This window comes from Sebastes umbrosus, chromosome 8 (assembly GCF_015220745.1).
Source record: "Sebastes umbrosus isolate fSebUmb1 chromosome 8, fSebUmb1.pri, whole genome shotgun sequence".
Classification (NCBI taxonomy): Eukaryota; Metazoa; Chordata; class Actinopteri; order Perciformes; family Sebastidae; genus Sebastes; species Sebastes umbrosus.
In genome coordinates this window covers 24,765,560-24,792,601 of record NC_051276.1, presented here as the reverse complement: position 1 = coordinate 24,792,601, position 27,042 = coordinate 24,765,560, and the positions used below count along the sequence as shown (strand labels likewise).

The 27,042-nt window shown below is 37.8% G+C and overlaps 2 protein-coding genes across 3 annotated transcripts in view; both read left to right on the top strand.

The window, feature by feature from the left end:
- The window catches only part of LOC119493474 (butyrophilin-like protein 2), a 53,657-nt gene that overhangs the window by 24,078 nt on the left and 2,537 nt on the right, over positions 1-27,042 (top strand). The window contains exons 3-7 of the mRNA XM_037778796.1: positions 1,140-1,478; positions 22,890-23,228; positions 24,330-24,380; positions 26,388-26,663; positions 26,791-26,928. Of these exons, the coding sequence (XP_037634724.1) occupies positions 1,140-1,478; positions 22,890-23,228; positions 24,330-24,380; positions 26,388-26,663; positions 26,791-26,928 (1,143 nt within the window). The remainder of the gene's footprint in view (positions 1-1,139; positions 1,479-22,889; positions 23,229-24,329; positions 24,381-26,387; positions 26,664-26,790; positions 26,929-27,042) is intronic.
- LOC119493475 lies at positions 12,360-15,162 on the top strand. Of its 2 annotated transcripts, none has more exons than XM_037778797.1 (2): positions 12,360-14,066; positions 14,464-15,162. In XM_037778797.1, the coding sequence occupies exons 1-2, from the start codon at positions 13,035-13,037 to the stop codon at positions 14,638-14,640; spliced, it is 1,209 nt and encodes a 402-aa protein (XP_037634725.1). In that variant the 5' UTR covers positions 12,360-13,034; the 3' UTR covers positions 14,641-15,162. The 2 variants fall into 2 exon arrangements, 1 of the variants encoding a protein (XP_037634725.1); XR_005207973.1 differs by lacking the exon at positions 12,360-14,066 and adding an exon at positions 14,349-14,376.

Genomic DNA, 27,042 nt, shown 5'->3' with positions numbered 1-27,042 from the left:
ATGTCTTAAAAAAAATATCTGAAAAATGTCGGACAAAAAAAGTCTGAAAAAAGATATCTGAAAAAAAGTCTGAAAAAAAATATCTGAAAAATGTCGGACAAAAAAAGTCTGAAAAAAAGTCTGAAAAAAAATTCTGAAAAAAATTCTGAAAAAAAATTCTTAAAAAAAGTCTGAAAAAAAATATCTGAAAAATGTCTTAAAAAAATATCTGAAAAAAAGTCTGAAAAAAAATATCTGAAAAAAAAGTCTGAAAAAAAATAAGATCTAAAAAAATGTCCGGAAAATCATATCTGAAAAATGTCTGAAAAAAAGTCTGAAAAAAAATATCTGAAAAATGTCGGACAAAAAAAGTCTGAAAAAAGATATCTGATAAAAAAGTCTGAAAAAAAGTCTGAAAAAAAATATCTAAAAAAAAAAAAAAAAAAAAAAAAAATTTGCGGGCCGCACTAACATTAAACTTTCATATCAAGGTGGGGGCCACAAAATATCGTCTTGCGGGCCGCAATTGGCCGCGCTCGCATATGCGATTGTGGTTTTAGCTGATGTGTGACGCCTCACTGTTTTGAGCGATGCTGGTTCAGGTATATTGAGAGCGAGCAAGCGCGAGCTCGACGCTGACTTTCGTTGATTTCACGGCCACAGGTGTCGCTGTTAAGAAGCATTTCTGAAAGTTACAAATAGTCCCTTCAAAACAAGACACCAGAAGTCAGAGAGGAATAAGATAAGATATTCCTTTATTAGTCCCACAGTGGGGACATTTGCAGTGTGTCTCCTCGAAGGAAGACATTTCACAGGTTATATACTTTTCTCCAGGACAAAGAAAACCTTTTCCATTGGAAATAATTTGTGATATTTGAACATGCGATAGAAGAATAGTCTGATCTTCTGAACCCTCAGTCTAAAAGTTGTCAAAAAACAAAACATCTCTCTTAAAGTGTCTCATCAGGTATTTTATACATGTTAGCTTAAATATACTTAAATTATATCAGCATGACAAATATCCATAAATAATCTGACAAACTCACATGCTTATAAACTAGTGTTTCAGAGTAATTGAGGTGGCATGCAAATGTGTTTTCTGCTTTAACTCTAACTTTCTCTATTTAAACATAATGATTAATATATGTTTCTTCTTTCAGGTGTCGTCAAAGTGGTTGCAGCAGAAGGAAGTGATGTCATCTTACCCTGTTCCCTCAGCACCAAGGAGAACATTCAGTCAAAGTTGTTTGACTGGACGAAAGATGGTCAGCAGGATGAACGCGAGGTGTTCCTGTATGATGCAGGCATTCATTACAACAATGGCCGAGGAGGTCAGAGCGAGACGTTCAAAGGTCGAGTCTCACATTTTCAAGATCAACTGAAGTACGGCAACGCCTCCATAATCATCAGAAATGCGAGGGTGACCGACCGTGGAAACTACAGCTGTCATTTTCCACGTCTTCAGCCACGTCAAATATTCTACGTTGAGCTTGTTGTTGGTGAGTGCTCTCATAAAACAGTTAAAGTGGCAGTAGGCAGAATATTTTTGGCATCATTGGGCAAAAATTCCATAATAACGTTTCAGCATATTGTAATTCAAGTGTTCTGAGAGAAAACTAGACCCCTACACCTCCTCATGGCTCTGTTTACAGGCTTTAGAAAATCTAGCCTGTGAGGGGAGACTTTGACCAATCACAGGTCATTTCATTGAGAGAGCGTTCCTATTGGCTGTGCTCCGGTCATGTGACCGGTACTTGGCGTTCCTTCACCAGATTTCACAATGGCGGCGGCGTCACAAACTTTCTAATTTTACAGCTAAACCGTGCACTACAAGATGATTCTGAAAACATTTGAGGCGAGAAATAGGCATTAATGTAACATAATATTAATTCATGTTTGATCAGCGTTGCCTAGTTTGACCGCTAGGTCGGAGTTCGCGAGTGATTGACAGCGGCAGATGGACAGCAGACCTCAGATCACCTCTGACTGGTTGTTTTCCTCCGGTCTGTGAAATCTTGCAGTTGCCGTTAGGAGCACCGGAGGACACAGAGGCACATGATTTTTTTCAAGTTACCTGTTACATGTACTACTGTCACGATATAGCGACCGCTTTATAAAAATAACTTTTTTTATCATATTTGCTCCAATCTCGCCTACTTCAGCTTTAAAGGATAGGTTCTAAATCTTTGTCTTAAAACAACAGTCACACGCCCGTATCAACACTACAACAGGTTTTGCTTTCTGTAATTGGTTGATTGGTTGAAAACAGACATGTCTTAGACGATTTAACAGACACTGTAGGATGTGTAATGAAGTATTAAAGGCTAACTTTGTTATTTTTCAACATGGACCTTATTTTCCCATGTGTCTGTGTCTAAGGGCGCTTTCACCAGTCAAAGTCCATTTGTCTAGTCCGAATTAGGGACGTGCAGTCCAATAAAAAAATACTATTCGAAAATCACGGGGAAATAGTCGATTATTATTAGAAAATCCTTTTTAGTCGTACTTTCAGCTTTTGTTCCCTGCATTCGATGTTGATGATACCACACAGTCACAGTGTAAAAATATTGTTTTTCCTTTTAGAATGTGATCCACAGTTCTCGACTTTGAAGAACAAATACGGGGAAACTGATGGTGAGTCACTGACAACGTGTGTGCTAAAGCTTTGTCTCCCTCGTGTATACATGATGAAATATATTTTCATATTTTAATTTTTAATTTCATTTTTCATGATATTGATGATGTCACTGATCTACATCTGCATTTTCTGACTGACCACTAAACGCGGATGTAGTATCTGAGCTTAAGGGGTTGTTCGTCACCCTGATGAAGCACTTTGACGGTATTGTCAGCGTTTTGTGAATGATAACCAGACGCAGGGCGACAAAGTTTCAGCACACAGATCAGTGATGAGATCCGTCAAGTCAATTTTATTTGTATAGCCCAAAATCACAAATTTGCCTCAGGGGGCTTTACGATCTGTACAGGATACGACACCCTCTGTCCTTTACAATGCGACCCTCTCATCGGATGAGGAAAAACTCCCCACCAAAAAAAAAAAACCTTTAACAGGGAAAAAATGGAAGAAACCTCAGGAAGAGCAACAGAGGAGGGATCCCACTTCCAGGATACTTGGTCTGTGTTGCAAATCAGTGACATCATCCAAACAACAGATTTATCCTTATCCATCCTTTTAAGGTTGAGCATTGTGGGTCACAATCATTGCGTCACATTTTATAGTGTGCACTGTATCCTGCTCTGCAGGTTTCAGTTGGTGCCAAATAATGCAGCACAACTGCCTGTAGTGCATATTTCTATTAACATGAATATTCTGCATTTTACTGCTTTGCATTTCTTGTATTGTGTGAATCTGTGTTTTGATTACGGGTTTTTTATAGGGCTGCCACCTCTTAGTCGATTAGTCGACTAATCGGTCGTTTTGGTGTCAAGCCGACTAAGATTTCTTTAGTGTGTGTGGAAGTGTGGCGAGACATCGAGGTGCGTGAGCTGCTGGCCGTCCGCGGTGAGAAAGAAAAAAGCGGTGGATGACGGGATGAGAGATATCGTAGTGTAACGTTATACAGACATAACAATGCTGCTGAATGAGAGAGGCATCCGCCGACACGTTACACGGAAACACACCGTGTTAATAAGAAGCCAACGTTGATTTTTCTGTGTTCTAGGTTTTTGTCAGGGAGCTCAAAATCAGGGCTAAAGTTGTGTAGTGTGAACTAGACATAATCGGTCGTTTTGGTCTCAGTCGACTAAGATTAATTTAGTCGGTTAGTCATTTTTTATGCTTTTTTCATGCTGAATGACTTATTTCCAAGAAACTTGTGAGCACATCTCTGTAAACACCAGATCTAAAGTGGTGCTTTAGTGTGATTCTTTTTACAGATCTGTCCATTAAATTAACTAATCGATTAGTCGACAAAATTGTATGAGTGTTAGTCGACTAAGGTTTTCAACAACAGCCCTAGCTTTTTATTAACATTAATATTATCTTCTCTTGTTATTGCTCTGCCTGCTTATGATTTCATTTATTTCTAAATTTGAATCTTGGTGTATTCGTTTTTAGGATGACTTTTTAATAAGACAGACAGACTGCCTGGTTGGTTTGCAATTTTGTTTTTGTGTTTTCCAAAACAATATTTTCTATAAATCTTAAACTCAAATAAGTTCAAAATGAGTTTTATTGCACAATAACTTGTGTATAAATCAAGGCATGATAATAGACAGGATGTCAGAAATAGTGTTCGCAGTGGGTTTTAGGACTCATTCCTGTGTCACTCTATTTATAAAGAGGAAGGAGATGAAGAGTAAATGTCTAATGCTGTAACAGTCGTTTATAATTTATTCTTAACTCTGTTCACAGGGGCGGCAGAGCCCTACATCTCCATCGTCGATGTCACAAAGGCCGGGGTGCAGCTGAATTGTGACGTTCGAGGTGCGTTCCCACAGCCGAAGCTACAGTGGCAGGACAGTGATGGAAACGTCCTTCCTACTGATGAGCCACGGGTCTCAGAGAGAAGACACCGCTACGACGTCACCCTCCAAATCATTGTGAACTGGACCGCGACCAACCGCTTCTGCTGTGTAGTCAAACAGGAGGACATCGACCACATGTTTGAGGCTAACTTCACTGTTCCTGGTGAGACTCGTCCCGGTGTTTTTATCTGCAGATAATTTTAGATGTTCTTAAATATCATTTTAATCTTCATAGGTAGGTTATAACTACAATTAAAATACAGTTACATTCTGAGAGTCACACTTGGTTTTTGTAATGTGTTCCAGAGAAACTGTTTGAGGACGCGCCCTGCAAAAGGGAGGTCACAGCATGGATTGATGGATGGGGAGCTTCCATCATTGCTGCAGCTCTAATTCTGCTCCTATTTGTTAACGGTGTATTGTTCATCACAATATACCGTTATAAAGGTAAGTTTATATAATAGATTGTTTTAACATCTATAATGTGCAGACATCAACATAACAGATACTTAACAGCAACCACCTCATGTCAAGAATCGGTAGTCTTCTCAGATAAAAGATTTATCATGTTACTATTTACAGTCGTAAAAAAATCCACTGAGACTTAATTTCTTTATGAGGCCTCTGGTTCTCGTTCTGATGTTTAAAAAGCAGTGGTGGCCTAAAGGTGAAGACCCAGGCACACCAACCCGACAAGCGGCAACTGTCGCCTCGGCCAACAAGTTGCACTCGAACACACCGCAAAGACTACAGCCGATGGCCAGTTAGCATGTACGTTCTGCGCCTGCGTGAGAGGAAATAACTCTCCACACCAGCAGGCGGCGGTAGTCTGTATTCATCATTCAAAAAGGGAAACAGGAAGGCCGAGAACGGCGGATATACAAGCCGTTGTTATGATACGTACATGAAACAAAGCGACGTTTCGACACCACTCTCACTCACCACTTAGCTTTATTCCAGATGTTCATGTCTCATGTCAAAATATCCGTGTGTTGGAATGATCAGATGAGATGATGAAAAATGAGAAGAGTCTTCTGTGTGACTTTACTCTTTGGCTTGCTTTCCTCGTGTCCGTTTCTCTCCTCGTGCACTGATTCGTTTAAACTGAACCGCCAATCAGATTGAATTCTCTCAACGACGGGCTCCGCCGCCGATTCAACGTGCTGAATCAGCCAAAACACCTCCGACACGGGCAGACTAGAGCCGACGGTGCGGAACACACTGCAAAAACTAGACCGACAGACGCTCACCGATGGCCCCAAACTGTCCGACGGCTCAGTCAGGACCTTAGAGAAGCGAGCTCGTGGGCGGGAGGTCTTTGGTTCAGACCGCGGACCAGCAGGATAAATCCGCCCCTCCCTCATTACCACCACTGAGACATGGCCGTAGCCAGCTAAGGGGTCACTGAGGTCCGGACTCTCGTAATATTACAAGTTTTTCCTCCAGATATTACAACTTTATTCACAACTTCTCAGAGAACACAGATACAGTATGTGGAATATGTTTTCAATGAGCAGAAATTTTGCTGAAACTAATACAGTATGAGCTATTAACCCTCTGAGACCCGCGTGATCCTGACTGACTTTACCGTCTTTCAGAGGCTGTAGCAGGTTCAGTTTTAAGAGGTACAGATATCATATGAAAATCTAAGGAATCCATTGGTACCAATCATGTCATACTAGCTTGCTCCTGAAGAAAGTTAAATAACGCTCCAAAGTTGGCCAAAATTTTGGCGAGGAAAAACTCTCATGGCCATTTTCAAAGGGGTCCCTTGACCTCTGACTTCTAGATATGTGAATGAAAATGGGTTCTATGGATACCCACGAGTCTCCCCTTTACAGACATGCCCACTTTATGATAATCACATGCAGTTTTTTGCATGCAGTATAAATGTGTTATTGTCTCCTATTCTAAAATGGTGTGTTTGAATATTTCTGCATGCTGGGGTCCCTAAACAGTCTTGAATTACATAAATTGGGTATCACTGTAAAGCTGAGACTCTTGTGGATCCAATCAGCCCAACTGTATTCATGTGTGATGATGTTAGTCCCCATGGTAGACATTTCATTGTAGTGAGACCATTTTCTTTAAACTTGACCTCACTGTATAAAATGACCTGTGGTGACCTCTAGGATAATCACAGCCTCATGAAACTTTACAGCCACAAACTAGAGACCTAGAGCATTCAGAGGATAGATTACTTTCCTAGCTAGATTGACAATAAGGGGGTTTCTGAGCAGTTTACACAACAGGACTGCTTGCCATCCAATCACAGAACAATGCAATTCTAGCAGAAATCTCCAAATGTCAAAAGTTTTTGATCCAAAAATCACAGCATGGCTTTTCCTATGGTGTTCCTCAAGGTCTTGGTGTCTTAATGTGGTATTTTGGAGGGATTATTGATCATTTAATGTTGCTATGTATAACAGACCGTTGCTAGAGGCGCAGTTGTAATGTCGGCCTCCGGAGGACCATTTTTGAGTCAAAGTATTGATTTCTTAAGGAAGTAGCCGTGTAATAAGCAGGATAATGTATAGCTAAATATAGCCAAATACTGCTCTGTTGTAAATATTGTGCATATGATAAAGAAATGTGACTTCATGTAATATATATATATTCTTTTTTTTTTTTGCTGCAGGTTCTCATGTGAAGACAAAGTGTTCATGTGAAGACAAAGTGTTCATGTGAAGCCACTTAATCCTTATCCAATCACGCCACTAGATGGAGCTTTATGACCAAAGATTCCCTGCTGGGCCTTGTTTCTGGACATTTTTTAGTGCAGTATTGTATTTATATTCTAAAGGGTTTATTAGGGGTTGCCTCGCTGTTTTATTATGCTGTTTTTATATCATATTGTGACTTGTTTGAATTTTCACTCTGTCACACTGGACTGTTGTTAAAGATACTATAACACCTAAATGAACAAGGTACATAGAACTTCAACCAACAGAGTGACATGCAAACAATGAGATGAGTTTTTTAAAAGATCATATTGAGCCAATTATTTCGTTCCAAAAGCTCAGACGATCAAACCAAACAGGAGCTCTGAATATTCTGGCGACCTGTTACGCCAACAGATCTCAGGCTTTCATTACAATAATATTAATGTAACTTGTATTAATCACGTAGTGCCTTAAAACATCACCAAAAACATGCAGCTTGTTAAATGAGGCAATAACGGTTGATATGGTTTTCTCTACCTCTAAATTCATTAAAGGTTGAGCATCAGGACTTTAGTCTGATAAAGAATACAAACACATAACAAGACAACATTGAATCATGACAGCAACAACTGGTATGACAAAATACATTACATCATTATACAGTGCACAACAGAGGCACCATCAGGGATCTCCACAGCAGGTCAGCAGGGAAAGAAGAAACAAACAGTTTCTAGATGCACTTTATGCAATTGTATATTATTTTATTTAGTTTCAAATATTTGAAACTCTGAGCACTGTTAGGAATTTCCCAGTTAAATAACAGTAAAGAACTGGCAGCAGATATAATCACACTGGCTTTAGTTATTATAAAGGTAACTCTGAGCTAACTCTTAAAGCTAACAGCTAAATGTTTTAGAGTGTGAATATTTAATAACTTTAAATGTTACTTTTGTGTTTGAGTGAATTTGTTTTAGAAAAGTTTATGTTTGCCAAGCCGGAATCTGCCAAGTGCAATCCTGACTGTGAAGAAATGCTATATGCACCCACCACCAGCCAGGTGCTGGTAAAATAGGCAAGTGGCTGAATGGGTCTTGTTATCATCTGCTGTCTGCTGTGTATACATCTCATCATGTCCTCAATAAAAAAGTATATTAATGTTAACTGATATATTAATTAACTGTAATTTCAGGCAGTGTTATCTGACAGAAACGTCCAAAACTCTAACATTTTGACATTTTATTCAAACTTCGATAAAAGAAACAAACTACATACAAACACACTTCTAATACTACAACATGTTTCTTGGCTGCTGGACAGTTTTTTGATGAATCGTCAACATTGATCATCATGATATTAAAGTTGTTTCTTAACTCTATAAGCTGCTGACAATGTGAACTACATTTGGAACTCTCTTTTAAAGACAAACGCTCCATCTGTCATCAGAGGAGTTGTTGAGATGGAAGCTAATTTCAGTCAATAGACACATTTCCAGCTTTTAATGTTGGTGTATTAGCAGTTAAATATAACCAATTTATCAGGTAACTTAAAGGTTCCTCCATTCAGAAACGTGTTTTTCTTTTTGTTCCTACTCTTGGATGTTTGAGCTTCATTGTGCAGTTTGTCTTCATCTGCTCATGCTCACGTTAAATCTGACGAGTACGTTGAACCAAGATTTTGTGGTTTTACAGGGTTCAAAGGAAAGTGGGAGAAATGAGGTGTGTAGGAAGGAACAGGAGAGATGAGACAATCATATCAAGACTCAGATTTGGACACACTGGACTAAATGGCACACTATTTAAAATAGGTAAACATGATGCAGGTAGATAAGAGGAAAACGGTGGAGCATGTAATGTTGCATTGTGAGAGATATGAGGAAGAAAGATCTGAGTCAAGGCCTCAAAGAGATTAAAGTACACTTTGATTTAATAGATATTCTACAAAAGAACTCACTAAATGAGTGTTAAAGAGCATTATTTCAGTATCTCAGACAAATTAATATGTTTGGTAAAAATATGAGGTTGTTTCTTTTCTTTTTTTATTTGTTTTTTTGAATAAAGTAATTATTAGCCAGAATGATCCACACGACAGACCAGTTGGTGGCAGTAATGCACCAAATCATTGTTTGCCAACCTGCCAATAAACCTCAAAGAAGAAGAAGAAGAACCCTGGCTCATCATTACCCGTCTGAAAATAGGACATACAGGATTAAACAAAACACTATAGAATAGGCAAACACCCAACTGGACTATGCACGCACTTTAATAAACCGGAAACTGTCAAGCATGTTCTTATAGAGTGCAACAGATATGACGAAGAAAGAAGGGAATTCAAGTTTCAAGTTTATTTGTCATATGCATTTAAAAGTACAGTGTACAGTTAAAATGCAATGAAATGCATTTTACCCTGGCTCCCTCTCAGCCCTTAAAATCTATAAATAGTACAGTTGATAAATACTACAATAAATAAGACAATACCTGAGAATAAAATAATAAAACAACCTAAAACATCCATAAAACAATCCACAGCTTTGCATTCATTTGATATCAGGAGTAAATTATGGAAATATTACAATGGGGAATCTGCTAGGAAAGACATCTAAGAAAGTACACAATCTTCTAATTAATTACTTAAGGGCAACAGGTATAATGGAGAGAATTTAATTAATATTATTATTGTTATTATTAATAATTATTAATTTTTTATTAATTATTATTTTTATTTTTTTATTTTCCTGCCAATCTATTGCTCCACACTCCAGTCCAGTATGTGGTGGTAATGCACCAAATCGTTGTTTGCCAACCGCCAATAACAACAACAACATGTTAAGCTAAGCAGCATGTTGCCAACAGTGGCACATTGTGTTTACTACTCTTATCATTCACTACTCCCTACTCACTATTTAGGGAGTTCTATGTATGAAGCTTTGAAGCTTTCCAGCAAATTGGTTCGTTAAAGGGTTCATTTCTCGAGGCTTCATGTGCACACAAAACCACCTGGTGGGCAAAGAGTGTAAAACAAGCAGATATGATCTTAACCATGTGATCAGATAAGATAAGATCAGATATTCCTTTATTAGTCCCACAGTGGGGAGATGTGCAGTGCAGCAAAGGGGATAGTGCAAAAAACAAGATGCATCAGCTAACACAGTAAAAAAAAAAGAGCTAAACAAAATATGAACCATTAAAATAGAAGGAAGTATAAAAATAGGACAGTATATACATTATTGACAATAAACAGACTATTAACTAAATTGCACAAGTGGAAAATGATATTGCACAGTGAGAATGAATGAAATTCCACCTAAAAATATCAGGTTATTGTCAGTTTGTCAGTTTTTGGTGTGTAAGTGGTCTAATGGGAACAGTGCTGGTTGTGGTCTACTGGGAGCACAGATCTGTGATATACTGTATTTAGAGCCAGTAAAGGCTGTTGGGAATGACTATAAACAAAAAATATATATTACCATGTAATCCATTTATATCTATATAATATATAATATAATGTCCATTTTCTAGTAAGTATATTATGAGTATATAACATAAATGTATAATAAACTGTAATTGGTTTATGAGTAATGCCTCTTATGCACTGTAAAAACTGGAATTGGGGTTAATTAATATTTAATTAATAAATAATAGTAACTTATACATAATAAAAAAGACTTTGGGTAGTTTGGAATCACATTGAGCTGAATTGAACAAATTACAATGATTTATTAATTGCATTTTACTTAGTTTTGTTTGAATAAAATCAGCTGTGGATCACTGAGTAGAACTTAATTATATTTTATCAGTTACATTAAAGATGCAGAAAATTGATAAATTGTACTCATTGGGATGTCTTTGGTTTCAATCACTTTACTACACTTCCGCCCAAGGCATTTTGGCGCCACATGGACTTCCAGCATTGTCTGCCACACATTGAGGGACCGACATTTGACCGTTTTCACAAAGGTAAGACCAGTTTAACTGTTTTTAGTTATTAACGAACAATTCATAGCCAAGTTGCTGTAGCAGTTTAACATTGTTTTACGTTACTGCAAGTTACCAAAAATGCCAACTTTACTGCACTGTAAGTCAAAAATCAACTAGCTAATGTTAACTTTAGCTAGGCCTGTATTCATAGTCAGTCTGTTATCTTTGATTCCACTAAAGGCATGGACCTAAAGAGAGACTGACTCTGTGTCACAATTTCATGTGACTTTCCCAGGTATAACATTATACCACATATAATGCCTTTTAATATACCAGCTAATCTACTTTTACACATGTTCATAGGAGCTCCACCCTTCCCCCACACTAACGAGCTAGCTAACGCCAGCAAGTAGCCAGACCCCAGACCTGTTAATGCACAGGGAGTAGCCAGACCCTACACCTGTGTTAATGCACATCTAGGAACAAACTTTCCTGCTCTCAGAGGTGATTAATTATTAGGAGACATTGACATTACTACATTTCGTTTTCTCAAGTAAGCTGTTAAAAGCAGTTACCAACTTGTCAGCTTTTGTTGCCTAAAATCAGTAGTTTAATCAGGGTTTGTTATTACATTTTGAAAGTGCCTTATTTCCTCTTTCTCTCTCTCTAAAGTTTGTGATTGTGTTTAGTGCATGTTGTGGTTGCTGTTAATCCCAGATTCACGGTGGCTCTCTGAGCCACGCAGTTTAATGTCTCTGTTCACGGTGCAATGAGGCCACAACAGGATTCAGATGGTAGAACCGAACCGACCCTTTTTACTTTGACTCTGTTGGAGTAACGTTACTTTCAAACAGTGTTTGCAGCTCATGCGGACACATTACACCGAGCCTCGTTAGTTAATGCGTGTTTGAGGTCGGTAAACTAGTTAGGGCTGAGACAGACTGAGAATGTGTGCAGCTCCGGTGTAGCTCCGCTGCAGAGCTGCGTCTTTTCTACAGATTACTGGTCTGGTCTATTGTTTTCCGTGTGCTGTGGTTCACAGCAAAGATAGACAGTCAAAATGACCGTTGGACATTTTATTGACATCATACCAGCAACATTACTACAGTTTCAGTGTCTAGACATCTGTAGAATATGCCACAGACAGTGAAAGTGATCTTTTGACTGTATATTAACATACCAGCTACATGAATTAAAGCTAATATGAATGTCTTTCCAGGTGCATCAAGAGTCTTTGACTGAAATCTATCAACAGATATTTTTCACACTTATATGCAATACACAGTGTGATGGGATACAATATTTCACATACATGTGTAAAGTTTTGTACACTGTTTGTTTTGCAATACAAAATTTGGTTATTACTAGCATTTTTGTTTCAACTTTTGCTGGTTAGAAAGCAGACTTGCTTCAGTTTTGATTATCAGTGATTTTCAAATAACCCTGTAGTTCCAACCTGAATTTGAATTAAAGCAGCAGGAAATGTAGAAATACTGATCACTCATTTCTCATAGACATACAATTAAGATATGATAACACATGGTTTGTGCATACTTTTTCACACCCTAGTTACAATTTATGTGTTTTATATTACTCAAATTAATCACATTTTCTTCTTGTAATATTGTAAATAATAGTTTATTCAGAATTTTTTTTTTAGATTTCAGATCAAAACCCTATAAACTAAATTTTAACGTAATATGTACAGTATCAACACATACTAAACAACAAATACTAATATTACAATTATGTTATTGATTAAATACAGAATAAGGAAATATTTTTAATTGGCAAATTTGAATATACTTTAATTACATTAACAATCTAATTAATAAATTAATTAGTTCTATTTTTTATTTTTTTTCTATTCTGGTGGCACATTCCAGCCTCTTAATTACGTTATTCACTCTATGTCTTGTCTCATCTTTAAGCTTCTGCTTGTGATGCTATTGAACTTTTTTCTATTCACATTCTTGTCAGGCTGGCAGAGATGGAGGCAAAGCTCCGAGTGATGATTGATGACCGAATTGAGAAGTTGGTACTTCCATCAGGAATCCCGCCCACTGTGGAGGAGCTGCAAACTGTTGTGAAGGAGACCTTTGGAATTTCTGATGAGTTCAGTCTTCATTATTTAGACTCAGAATTTGAAGATTACTTTACTCTTCATAAAAGTGACCAAATTCAACACAAAGACACCTTAAAGGTTGTTCAGGCTGCCCCAATTATTCTTAACTTGCTTCCAGTTGATGACAGTTCGGACAGTTCCTTTGTTCAACAGTCAACTGACTGTCAAATGTCAACTGAATTGTCAAATGCAGAGTCATCTTCTGGAACGTCATCTTCACAGGACACCATTATCCTGTCTAGGAGAAGTACCACAGAGCGATGTCAGCCATGGCCAAAGCAGTTCCCCATTCCACAGTTTGCATACGAAACTGAGATGTACCTTGAAAGAGCTGCTGAAGACTACAAGAAGAATGGAACTCTTCTGACTACCTCAAAGGTCAAGGCAGACATACTGGAGAAGCTGGCTGAAACTGTATATACATATACGGCCTATCCATCAAGTGCACAGATAAGTGATGTTGCTGAGGCACTTGTCAAGAAATATCCTTGTGTCAAGGAACCCGGCTCCTTCTCAGGTTACTATGGATGGCAACAGAGCATCAAGTACAAGATGGCAAATTATCGCACAAAACTCCGAGGCTACGGTGTTCCTGAGGTGATGTGCAATGCACTGAAACGCAAGAGCTCTGCGGACCAGAAGCCTGCAAAGAGTGTAAAAAAGCCTCGAAAGGCAGAGGTTAATTACCTCCCTCCTTACCCGGCAGGAGAGGATGAAGAAAGTCAAGAACAAGACAGGATTCAGTTGCTTACTGAAGTAGGGAAAAGGGACAATAACCAAGTGATAAAAGAAAAAATGGCCAAAACATTTGCACACAGAAGAAACGAAATCATCAACCAATCACCAAGCATAGAGGACATCAAAGCCAGATGGCCCGCTCTGTTTGAGCCATCTCAAGTAAGTTAGAAGTGCATGCTAATTAGAAATATTCCTAGTCCACTGTGAAGGACTGCACTGGTGGTTTTGTATATTTAGCTCTTAGATACAAAATGTGTTACTGTCAATTATTTTCGTGATCATATTTTCAAGATCAAACTCCAGAATTGTATAGTTTTTGTTGCATTACATGGCTATACAGTTTCTAACAGGAATCATTTTCAATAATCCCTGAAAGTCCATGAGAGGACCTACCGACATTGAAGATTGTTGTATGCTAGCCAAAACTTTATATTAACATGTTGTACAGTCAGATGATTTAACCCAGAAGGTAAACAATCAGCAAACACGGAGGTCATAAAATTGTATAATAGTAATATTTGAGGCTTTTAAGCTGGTTTTATTACTTGTCTTTCAGATCCAGGATGAGTTTCACAGAATCACAACTGTGCACCTTGAATCAAAGTTCATGTCCAAGCTGGATGAATACACTCCCAGGCTTCTGAACCTCTTCCACTCCAAGGGCGGAACCATGGGGTTGAGGTTGCAGGCTATCCTACTCAAGGTATCCTTCAATGAGTATTATGTTTGTTAATATTATTTTTTAGAAATTTTGTGATCAAACTGCTGGAAGATAATTTGCTTACTACTTAAATCTACATGAGATAATGTTACCCGCTCAACAAAAAGAGTAGGCAATAATTGCACACCTTTTAAATAGTTTGTATACACTCAGTGGATACTTTCTTAGATAAATAAATATTCATGTTCAGTTTTTGTTGAGCTTGTCAGAGATTTGTACATTCAATTATGTGTTTATCATTGAGGTTATAGCTAAAGGTGATGTTGTACTGAACTGCATTATACTGAAGGGTGTTTCTAATTCTTTGTACTCCATATTTACATACATGTGGGGGTCAGAATATTAGAAACACCTCAGAATATAGGGTAGTCCAGTTCAATATCTTCAATAGTAATGGCCTCAGTGCTAAAACATACTGTGCGTTCCAATACCCATACTACCATACTATTTAGCATGGCAGAAAAAGATTTAGTATATAGTAATAGTATGTCAAATGCAGTATGCCAAAAATACCAGGATGTCCTACTACATCCGGTCGCATTTTGCAGTATGCAAGCCAGCATGCTTTTCTGGCTATTCTGACTCACAATCCTCTGTGCAGCAGATATATGAGCAAGAGGGTCAAAGTTCATGGTGCAATGTTATGACGAAGTAGTATGTCCCAATTGTAGGCATACTGTAGGCAACATTACATTCTTTGTAAGGCCAGCTGCAGTAAATACTAAAAGTAAAAAGAAACAGTATGAGATTTGGAACGTACCCATATACAGTACTTTATTAAGAATTCAATGACCGTGTCAACAAAAACTGAACATTAAAGCCATCATAAAAGAAGACTTTATAGTAGAAAAATTGGATTGAATTGCATTAGGACTTGCGATAAACAGACATTTTAAGCAACACTGAATGATAATTGAAAAGGTCTGCTGTGGTCATCCACAAATAATGTGCTATATACAGTATGTGAACTCTTCTCCCTCCAATGTATACTATTTTCTGTACTTTGTACATCTGTATGGAGTACGGAACCTGCCAAAATGAAAAATAAATAAATAAATGACTTGATAGGCAAATAAATAAATGTCATTAAATGTAGCAAAAATAATATTAAAAATAAATGTAGCCATTAATTAATTGATAAACTGTGACATAAATTGATATTTCTGTTTTAATTTGCTTTTCTATTTACTTATCTTTGTATTAATTCCCTTATTTATTTACTCTTATGTTTGATTTTCCCTTTAATTTATTTATGTATTTATTTTCACTAAATTTTAAATGTATTCATTTATTTATTATTTGTTTGTTTTAACATCTCTTTTTATTTATTTATTTTTGCATTTATTTATTATTTATTTTTAAATGTGTGCATTTATTTATGCATTTATTTATTTATTTATGCATAATATCCCCTTTGCATTTCACCCCTTATTTATTTCTGTATTCTTTCCTTTACACATTTCTTTTTACATTTCTATATGCATCTCGTTATGCAAATGAAGGGGCTGTCACTCAACGTGTGTCATTGTGCGTTCAGGGTGCATGACTATATGCTAGCTAGCTAGCTAGCTGCTCCCCTTGCCGCTGCCTGTACGGGTACAGAAATGTAAAAAGAAATGTATAAAGAAAAGAATACAGAAATAAATAAGTTTGTGAAAATAAATAAGGGGTGAAATTCAAAGGGAAAGGCGTGCAGAAATAAATAAATGCATAAATACATAAATAAATATACATTTGAAAATAAATTAAAAAATAATGCAAAAATAAATAAGTAATAAATGCAAAAAAAATCAATAAAAATAAATGCTAAAAAATAACAAATTAATAAATTAAAGAAGAAATTAAGATAAAGAAGAAATATCAATTTATGTCACATTTTATCAATTGATTAATGGCTACATTTATTTCTAATATTATTTTTGCTACATTTAATGACATGTATTGATTGAGTCATTTATTCATTTATTTATTTTGGCTACATACATTTGACTCGTTTAGCTCCAGCTGCCACTCAGCTCTGTGTACTTGCTGCTTAAAGGAATTGGACAACATTTTGGGTAATATGCTTATTTGCATTCTCCCTAAGGGTTAGATGATCAGATTGATATCACTCACATGTCTGTACTATAAATATTAAGCTACAACCAGCAGCATAGCTTATCATAAAAAACTGGAAACAAGGGGAGACGGTCAAAAGTTAACAAAATTTGCCTACCCGCACATTGAGAGCTCACTGATTAAAATGTAATGTCTTGTTTGTTTAATCCATACAAAAAGAAAGGTGTAAATGTTGTAGTTTTATGGGAGTTTATGTGCTATGCACTCTTTCTTTGATGGGACCAATGACCTCCTGGAGTCCCAGTTGGTTCCCTGGAAACCTCAGTAATAACGGGTGTTTCAGTAGACTGGTCACTTGGACAGCACATTAAGGATGCTTGATAGGAGTTTGTTAAACAGTAATGTAAGCCACTTAGTGTTAAAAATTGCATCTTCTGGCCAGTTTGAGGTCAGTGGATGATTTTTACTTGAATAGAATTTGAACTATGTTTATTTTTGTCATTCCAGGCCCCAAGTAATCCAAGCATCAACATGACCAGAGATGTTGTCATTCAGTGTTTGATGGTGTACCTTGGGGAATCGACAGACCAACTCTTAAAAGAGTATGATGTAAGTTGAATGTTAAAGTATAAAGAAACTGATTTCTCTCTCTCATTTCTCACCTTGTACAGTATGTCTTGGGAAGGTCAAATAACAAAATACGATCTTAACTCTATTTCTTCAGTAATTCTTGGCAAGCTACTGGTTTTTATAGGTTTGTTGAGTCGTATAAGTAATCATTGTCCTCTCTGTGTGTAAAGTCTTTGTTTTCCATTACGGAATTTTTACGTACTACTATAGAAATAGGTGTTACTAAATGCTCACCATCTCATTCTGATTTTACCAACTGACATAATTCAAGTTATCAGTAGTTGACTTCTTCTCTTTAAAATTTGGCCCTAAAAGTTCCTAGCTAAGAGTTTTTTCCTAAGAGCTATTCACAAAGCAGCTGAGAGACAGTTTTACGGAGAGACTGAGGCAACTTCTAAAATAAGTTAAGTAGCAGAGTTGATCCAGTTGCTGTGGATTACTTCAAGCTTCAGGAGTGAGCTTACACTGCCATAGAGGACTGGTTGACAGGTGACCAGCCTGTGTTAGTGAATGTAGAATAATAATATAATAATATTCATCAATACACAAGTGCAAGGAAGAAATTAATTTATGGAGCAATGGATTGATTTAATTTAAAAAATTTCATTGGGTGTTATATATACATACTTATTACATGACTTTGTTGAATACTCGATTCTGATCGGGCAATCATGGCGTTCTACTCTCTGTTATTTCTTTATAACAGACCGTTGCAATGTGTAACAGACCGTTGCTATGTATAACAGACCGTTGCTATGTATAACAGACCGTTGCTATGCGCGCAGTTCTGATCTCGGACTCTGGAGGATCGTTTTTGTGTCAAATTATTGATTTCTGAAGTAATTAGCCATGTAATAAGCGGGATAATGTACACCTAGTGGGTCATTGTTGTGAAATAAAGCCCTTCAGGGCGATGCTTTGTATCGGGTTTGCCGCATCACCCTGTCAGGGTTTATTCCACAACAATGACCGGCTCGCTGTACATTATCCCTTACTTAAAGGTTTAAGTGCAAATTATTACTTGCAATTGCATCAAGAACATTTATTTACTCCTTAAATTTAAGTTGATACAAAACTTTTAATAACTGGTGTGTCTACCTGATTGAAGTGTATTAATAAGTATCTATTAAATGCAGATATGCCATTTACCCCATTTCATGCTTGGAACACATGATACATTTCTTAATGTCGACCATTGACCATACCTGCTACAGTTACATATCATATATTGCTGGATTCAGCACAGTCATACCATTCCAGAAAATCCTGATTGGTGTTTCTAGGAGAATCCCAGCCAAAGCTACCTAAAAGTAAATGAATACATTCATCATAGACCTTCAAATTTGATACTTCCGCTTATTGTACTTATGTGTTTATAGTACTGTATTTCCTCAACGCATCAATATATTCACATTCTGTTTCTTTACACATGTAGAGGAACCCCCTGGCCATTATCACATCAAATTTGGGATCAATCAGAGCTAGCATTATGAAATTACATGAGCTTTGGTGTACCATCTCCCATTCAGCCTGGCTTCATTTTGCGCTTTTTCTATTTATGGGTTATGTCACAATATCTGTCAATTTAACCATTTTTGCAGTAAAATATTTTTATACAAGAATCCATTTCATATATGGGAGACCTAGGAGAATATGAAAATCATTGTTGTGCTTTGTTCTACCTCTGGTAGGGGTATCTCGAAAACTAAAGCACTTTTGGGGGTCTTCCCACAGGCCTAATCAGTTGCCTGGTTCCTCAGGTTAAAGGTCGGGTTGTTAGGAAGGATTCGCCTACGAAAGCAGCTGGAAGCTTCTGAGGCTAACCATTCAGAGGAAACCAGTCAGGACAGACCAAAGCCACCATAATTGAAAGGCCAGTGACAAAACTCTGTTTGTTACATGGAGTTTAAATGCATAACTTGGTGTATTGTAACATTTGGCTCCTCTTTTTTGTGTATTTTGTTTGAATTGTTATGTCTGCCTTTCATAACAATTAGGGGCCGGTGTGTAAGAGCCAAAACATGATGTATGATGTATGATGACACATACAGAGGTTGGTGTAAGGTGATGTTTATTATGATGAATCGTCCTTCAGGATCTGTGATGGTGTTGTTGTGTGTAAATGATATATTTTTGTGTATTAAAATTGCTACCCCTCTTTGTCGAGAGTTGAAATGAGCGGAGAAGATTTGATTGAATTGTGGTGTTCTTAATTTATGAAAGTCAGATTCAGATGTGTGAGTTTCTTGAAGGAGGCATATATCTGCTTGTAATGTGTTTATGTGGTTGAATACTTAAAGTCTTTTTGCCTGTGAACCAATTCCTCGGATGTTCCAAGTTCAAAATTGAAGTGAGGTCATGGTGCCAAGGTGTGTGCTGTTATTTGAATGGTATTATTGTGGGACCCACAGTAATGTTAGACATAGTGATGGACACTGGACACACCCCATTCTCATTCTCATGTATATGTTATGTATTGTTTTATTCTCATTCTCATGTATATGTTATGTATTGTTTTATTTTTAATCTGATATGCACTATCCAGGTGAGCTAAAGTAGTTAAAAGATGTATAAAGAATGTGTATGAATAAGGGACCAGCGGTAATGCAAACATGAGGGTTAAACTGGAGTGTTGCAAGCTGTGAGAAGTATGTTGTGTGTAATAGTGTTAGCCGTTTGCTAATGAGGACATTTATAGTGTAACCAACAGGCCTGCTAGGATATGGGATGTGAGATGTGAGTTGTGAGTTGTGAGTGTGCAGAACATGATCAGTGTGAATGTGTTTTTAAGATTATACAGGAAGCAGACATTTCATGTTTATTGTGTGTTCATAGCCAATGTGAATGTTTATGATATGCGTCATCCAGCAGACGTATCGGCAGTATGTAGCCGCGCAATGCTAATGTGCTGTGTTTCTGTGTTTCCAGAGAAGAAGTAAAGATTTATTTTAAACTCATGCACTGCCTGGAAGTCACTTTGTGTCCAAGTGTGCAACATTATGTTTTGTGGTTATTTGTGTGTGTGTGGACAGCGGTGAATGGAATGTGTGTGTGATATAAAACATGTATGGGATGAGGGTGTCTGGTATGAAGAGAGGGAGATACAAATAAAACAGACAGATGACAATTAACAAAGAAAACATAAAACATAAAATACAAGGGCATAAACTTTACTTGTTAAGTGACGGTGAGACCAATGTGCAATTTTGTATATGAGAGAGAGAGAGAGAGAGAGACAGAGGCTATGAGTCATTTACATTCTTAAGGTTTTTACTCATAGCTGAATCACTTTTTTTTCAGAGAGAGAGAGAGAGAGAGAGAGAAGAAGAAGGGGGAGGAGAGAAGAGGAAAAAGAGAGAAGCCATAGGGTAGTTTTTTTGTAGGAAAGTGTGCCATTGGTTTAGCCTGCACGTTAGTGTGCGGCGTCCAAATAAGAGGCGTGTCGGTAAAATCTTCAGTGTCTACTAGAGTTGTGTCAGAGAGCTGCAGGTGACGGGAGGATACGGGTCTTCTTGTTGTACTTTAACATGTCGGGTGTTATTAGACTTGAGTTAACAGCTGCGGAGCTCCTGTCTCTGTGTTGCTGTCTGCTGTCTGCTGGAATAACACTAGCAGATGAGCGCGGTGAGTAAACTTAATGCTTTCTAGTGAATCAATGATCAGTTCGCCAGAGGACGGCTGGGGCTCTCCTTCAGGTGTGACGTTATGAGAACCCCGTACTTTGGTTGCATAGATTTCTGATACCTTGACATCCCTAGTCTGTCACGTGTATTATAGTGAAGCTAACGTTAGATAATTAGCTCGATCTATAGCTAAATAAACTGGAAAAAGAAGGGATACACTGTTCATAATCAGCTGTGCTGCTCATCCCACAAATGCATGATCCTCACAAGTTGGACATCATTGTGAAGGTAAATAATCAGGCTTTCCAACGATGTAAAATACAATGCCAATTAACATTGTAACAACAGAGAAATAATCGACCAAACACAAGTTTCCAAACTTTTTTTCCCTAGTTTATCATCAGCACAGACTGATCTTATATTAGTACAGATCCATGACAACACCTGACCCTACACATACAGCGGTTTGGTTTGACAAACATTGATTAATAAATCATTTAATCATTTGTTTTTGTAAACTGTGGCTAATCAACTTAGTCAGGAAATGACTCAAATAAATAGGAAATATCATACAAATGCCAAAATACACTGGAGGGGGGCTTTAAAGGTCCAAATCGTCCCTGTAACATTACACTTTTGGGGTTAAGTCGATCAACTCAATACTGAATTTGAAACTCAGTATTTATAAATATATATCAATAATGATGGATTATAATTGATTTAAAGTAATTATTAATACTTAATAGCCATGTTATTTGCTTCAAACCAAGGCCATAAACAAACAAATCTACTCACAGTAGTCAGTAGTCAATGTGTACACTGCAGGCTTCCTGTGTGTTTCCTATTTTACTCTGTCAGTATGAAGTCAGATGTAAAGGGACACTTAAGGCAGGTTAGCTGGTGTTTGCTAACATGGAAGCAAAGAGTAGGAAGCAGCTGTGATGTAAAGGTGTGAAAGAAAAGTTAATCTTTGAGTGTGTGTCAGATTGCAGTGCAGCAATTCAGAAGCGGCTCCAAACCATCTGAAAATGTCTCTTCTTCAGTGAAAGTGAGATTTTTCTTTCAGTGTGCCATTGAAAGGTTTATAAATGTAGATTTAGGTAAGTGATGTAGGAGAGATCATAGACTTCACCTTGCGATGACATCACTGTAGTCATAATGAGGTGACTCGGCACTGTTCTGTAACACTTGAAACATTTTGAATAAACAAACAAAACATTGATGTTGAAGTTAAAGAATATAATTGCAATTATGGGACATAATACCTTAAAGGGACTATTTGTAACTTTTTAAGCGTATAAATGTAGCAGGTCGCCACACATGCGCGCTCGCATATGCGATTGTGGTTTTAGCTGACGTGTGTCGCCTCACTGTTTTGAGCGATGCTCGTTCAGGTATATTTAGAGCGAGCAAGCGCGAGCTCGACGCTGACTTTCGTTGATTTCACGACCACAGGTGTCGCTGTTAAGAAGCATTTCTGAAAGTTACAAATAGTCCCTTTAAAACAAGACACCAGAAGTCAGAGAGGAATAAGGTAAGATATTCCTTTATTAGTCCCACAGTGGGGACATTTGCAGTGTCTCCTCGAAGGAAGACATTTCACAGGTTATATACTTTTCTCCAGGACAAAGAAAACCTTTTCCATTGGAAATAATTTGTGATATTCGAACATGTGATAGAAGAATAGTCTGATCTTCTGAACCCTCAGACTAAAAGTTGTCCAAAACCAAAACAACTGTCTTAAAGTGTCTCATCAGGTATTTTATACATGTTAGCTTAAATATACTTAAATTATATCAGCATGACAAATATCCATAAATAATCTGACAAACTCACATGCTTATAAACTAGTGTTTCAGAGTAATTGAGGTGGCATGCAAATGTGTTTTCTGCTTTAACTCTAACTTTCTCTATTTAAACATAATGATTAATATATGTTTCTTCTTTCAGGTGTCGTCAAAGTGGTTGCAGCAGAAGGAAGTGATGTCATCTTACCCTGTTCCCTCAGCACCAAGGAGAACATTCAGTCAAAGGTGTTTGACTGGACGAAAGATGGTCAGCAGGATGAACGCGAGGTGTTCCTGTATGATTCAGGCATTCATTACAACAATGGACGAGGAGGTCAGAGCGAGACGTTCAAAGGTCGAGTCTCACATTTTCAAGATCAACTGAAGTACGGCAACGCCTCCATAATCATCAGAAATGCGAAGGTGACCGACCGTGGAAACTACAAGTGTCATTTTCCACGTCTTCAGCCAAGTCAGACCCTCTACGTTGAGCTTGTTGTTGGTGAGTGCTCTCATAAAACAGTTAAAGTGGCAGTAGGCAGAATATTTTTGGCATCATTGGGCAAAAATTCCATAATAACCTTTCAGCATATTGTAATTCAAGTGTTCTGAGAGATAACTAGACACCTACACCTCCTCATGGCTCTGTTTTCAGGCTTTAGAAAATCTAGCCCGTGACGGGAGACTTTGACCAATCACAGGTCATTTCAGAGAGAGAGAGCGTTCCTATTGGCTGTGCTCCGGTTATGTGACCAGTGCTTGGCGTTCCTTCACCAGATTTCACAATGGCGGCGGCGTCACAAACTTTCTCATTTTACAGCTAAACCGTGCACTACAAGATGATTCTGAAAACATTTGAGGCGAGAAATAGGCATTAATGTAACATAATATTAATTCATGTTTGATCAGCGTTGCCTAGTTTGACCGTTTGGTCGGAGATCGCGAGTGATTGACAGCAGGCTCTCATAGACAGCAGCTTGACAGCAGACCTCAGATCACCTCTGACTGGTTGTTTTCCTCCGGTCTGTGAAATCTTGCAGTTGCCGTTAGGAGCACCAGAAGACACAGAGGCACATGATTTTTTTCAAGTTACCTGTTACATGTACTACTGTCACTATACAGCGACCGCTTTATAAAAATAACTTTTTTTATCATATTTGCTCCAATCTCGCCTACTTCAGCTTTAAAGGATAGGTTCTAAATCTTTGTCTTAAAACAACAGTCACACGCCCGTATCAACACTACAACAGGTTTTGCTTTCTGTAATTGGTTGATTGGTTGAAAACAGACATGTCTTAGACGATTTAACAGACACTGTAGGATGTGTAATGAAGTATTAAAGGCTGACTTTGTTATTTTTCAACATGGACCTTATTTTCCCATGTGTTTGTGTCTAAGGGCGCTTTCACCAGTCAAAGTCCGTTCGTCTAGTCTGAATTAGGGACGTGCAGTCCAAGAAAAAATACTATTCGAAAATCACTGGGAAATAGTCGATTATTATTCGAAAAAATCCTTTTTAGTCGTACTTTCAGCTTTTGTTCCCTGCATTCGATGTTGATGATACCACACATGCACAGTGTAAAAATATTGTTTTTCCTTTTAGAATGTGATCCACAGTTCTCAACTTTGAAGAACAAATACGGGGAAACTGATGGTGAGTCACTGACAACGTGTGTGCTAAAGCTTTGTCTCCCTCGTGTATACATGATGAAATATATTTTCATATTTTCATTTTTAATTTCATTTTTCATGATATTGATGATGTCACTGATCTACATCTGCATTTTCTGACTGATCACTAAACGCGGATGTAGTATCTGAGCTTAAGGGGTTGTTCGTCACCCTGATGAAGCACTTTGACGGTATTGTCAGCGTTTTGTGAATGATAACCAGACGCAGGGCGACAAAGTTTTAGCACACAGATCAGTGATGAGATCCGTCAAGTCAATTTTATTTGTATAGCCCAAAATCACAAATCACAAATTTGCCTCAGGGGGCTTTACGATCTGTACAGGATACGACACCCTCTGTCCTTTACAATGCGACCCTCTCATTGGATGAGGAAAAACTCCCCACCAAAAAAAAACCTTTAACAGGGAAAAAATGGAAGAAACCTCAGGAAGAGCAACAGAGGAGGGATCCCACTTCCAGGATACTTGGTCTGTGTTGCAAATCAGTGACATCATCCAAACAACAGATTTATCCTTATCCATCCTTTTAAGGTTGAGCATTGTGGGTCACAATCATTGCGTCACATTTTATAGTGTGCACTGTATCCTGCTCTGCAGGTTTCAGTTGGTGCCAAATAATGCAGCACAACTGCCTGTAGTTCATATTTCTATCAACATGAATATTCTGCATTTTACTGCTTTGCATTTCTTGTATTGTGTGAATCTGTGTTGCATGTTTTGATTACGGGTTTTTTATAGGGCTGCCACCTCTTAGTCGATTAGTCGACTAATCGGTCGCTTTGGTGTCAAGCCGACTAAGATTTCTTTAGTTGGTTAGTCGACTTAAGCTAATTTCACACTACATGACCGACCGGCCAAACTACATTTTGTCACAGAAACACACGCAAGAAATACACGGTAAATGACGGGATACCATACGTGAGACGCATTGCTGATGTTGTTGTTGGCACGTGTTCACAAAACAGCCTGTTTCCACAAATTTTTTTACTATTTATTTCTCTCACACTGCCCGCTTCAGGCTCGCGTGACGGCAGCGTCGCGTGTTGTTTTTTATTTCGGCGTCCATGTTAACAGGTTAGAGTGGACACACTGCCTGCATGAGACACGCGTCTGACGCGCGTCTGACGAAAAAAGCGGTGGATGACGGGATGAGAGATAACATAGTGTAACGTTATACAGACATAACAAGGCTGCTGAATGAGAAAGGCATCCGCCGACACGTTACATGGAAACACACCGTGTTAATAAGAAGCCAACGTTGATTTTTCTGTGTTCTAGGTTTTTGTCGGGAAGCTCAAAATCAGGGCTAAAGTTGTGTAGTGTGAACTAGACATAATCGGTCGTTTTGGTCTCAGTCGACTAAGATTAATTTAGTCGGTTAGTCATTTTTTATGCTTTTTTCATACTGAATGACTTATTTCCAAGAAACTTGTGAGCACATCTCTGTAAACACCAGATCTAAAGTGGTGCTTTAGTGTGATTCTTTTTACAGATCTGTCCATTAAATTAACTAATCGATTAGTCGACAAAATTGTATGAGTGTTAGTCGACTGAGGATTTCAACAACAGCCCTAGCTTTTTATTAACATTAATATTATCTTCTCTTGTTATTGCTCTGCCTGCTTATGATTTCATTTATTTCTAAATTTGAATCTTGGTGTATTCGTTTTTAGGATGACTTTTTAATAAGACAGACAGACTGCCTGGTTGGTTTGCAATTTTGTTTTTGTGTTTTCCGAAACAATATTTTCTATAAATCTTAAACTCAAATAAGTTCAAAATGAGTTTTATTGCACAATAACTTGTGTATAAATCAAGGCATGATAATAGACAGGATGTCAGAAATAGTGTTCGCAGTGGGTTTTAGGACTCATTCCTGTGTCACTCTATTTATAAAGAGGAAGGAGATGAAGAGTAAATGTCTAATGCTGTAACAGTCGTTTATAATTTATTCTTAACTCTGTTCACAGGGGCGGCAGAGCCCTACATCTCCATCGTCGATGTCACGAAGGCCGGGGTGCAGCTGAATTGTGACGTTCGAGGTGCGTTCCCACAGCCGAAGCTACAGTGGCAGGACAGTGATAGAAACGTCCTTCCTGCTGATGTGCCACGGGTCTCAGAGAGAGGACGCCGCTACGACGTCACCCTCCAAATCGTTGTGAACCGGACCGCGACCAACCGCTTCTGCTGTGTAGTCAAACAGAAGGACATCGGCCACATGGTTGAGGCTAACTTCACTGTTCCTGGTGAGACTCATCCCAGTGTTATTAGATGTTCTTATATGTCATTTTAATCTTCATAGGTAGGTTATATCTACAATTAAAATACAGTTACATTCTGAGAGTCACACTTGGTTTTTGTAATGTGTTCCAGAGAAACTGTTTGAGGACGCATCCTGCAAAGGGGAGGTCACAGGATGGATTGGTGGATTGGTTTTGGGAGCTTTCATCATTGTTGCAGTTCTATTTCTGCTCGTATTTGCTAAGTTCATCACAATAAACCGTTATAAAGGTAAGTTTATATAATAGATTGTTTTAACATCTATAATGTGCAGACATCAACATAACAGATACTTAACAGCAACCACCTCATGTCAAGAATCGGTAGTCTTCTCAGATAAAAGAT

Bases quoted from the DNA above. Each gene is read 5' to 3' on its own strand.
- LOC119493475 (XM_037778797.1), top strand. From the start codon at position 13,035: ATGGAGGCAAAGCTCCGAGTGATGATTGATGACCGAATTGAGAAGTTG. The intron at 14,067-14,463 runs GTAAGTTAGAAG...CTTGTCTTTCAG, and splicing joins CTCTGTTTGAGCCATCTCAA to ATCCAGGATGAGTTTCACAG.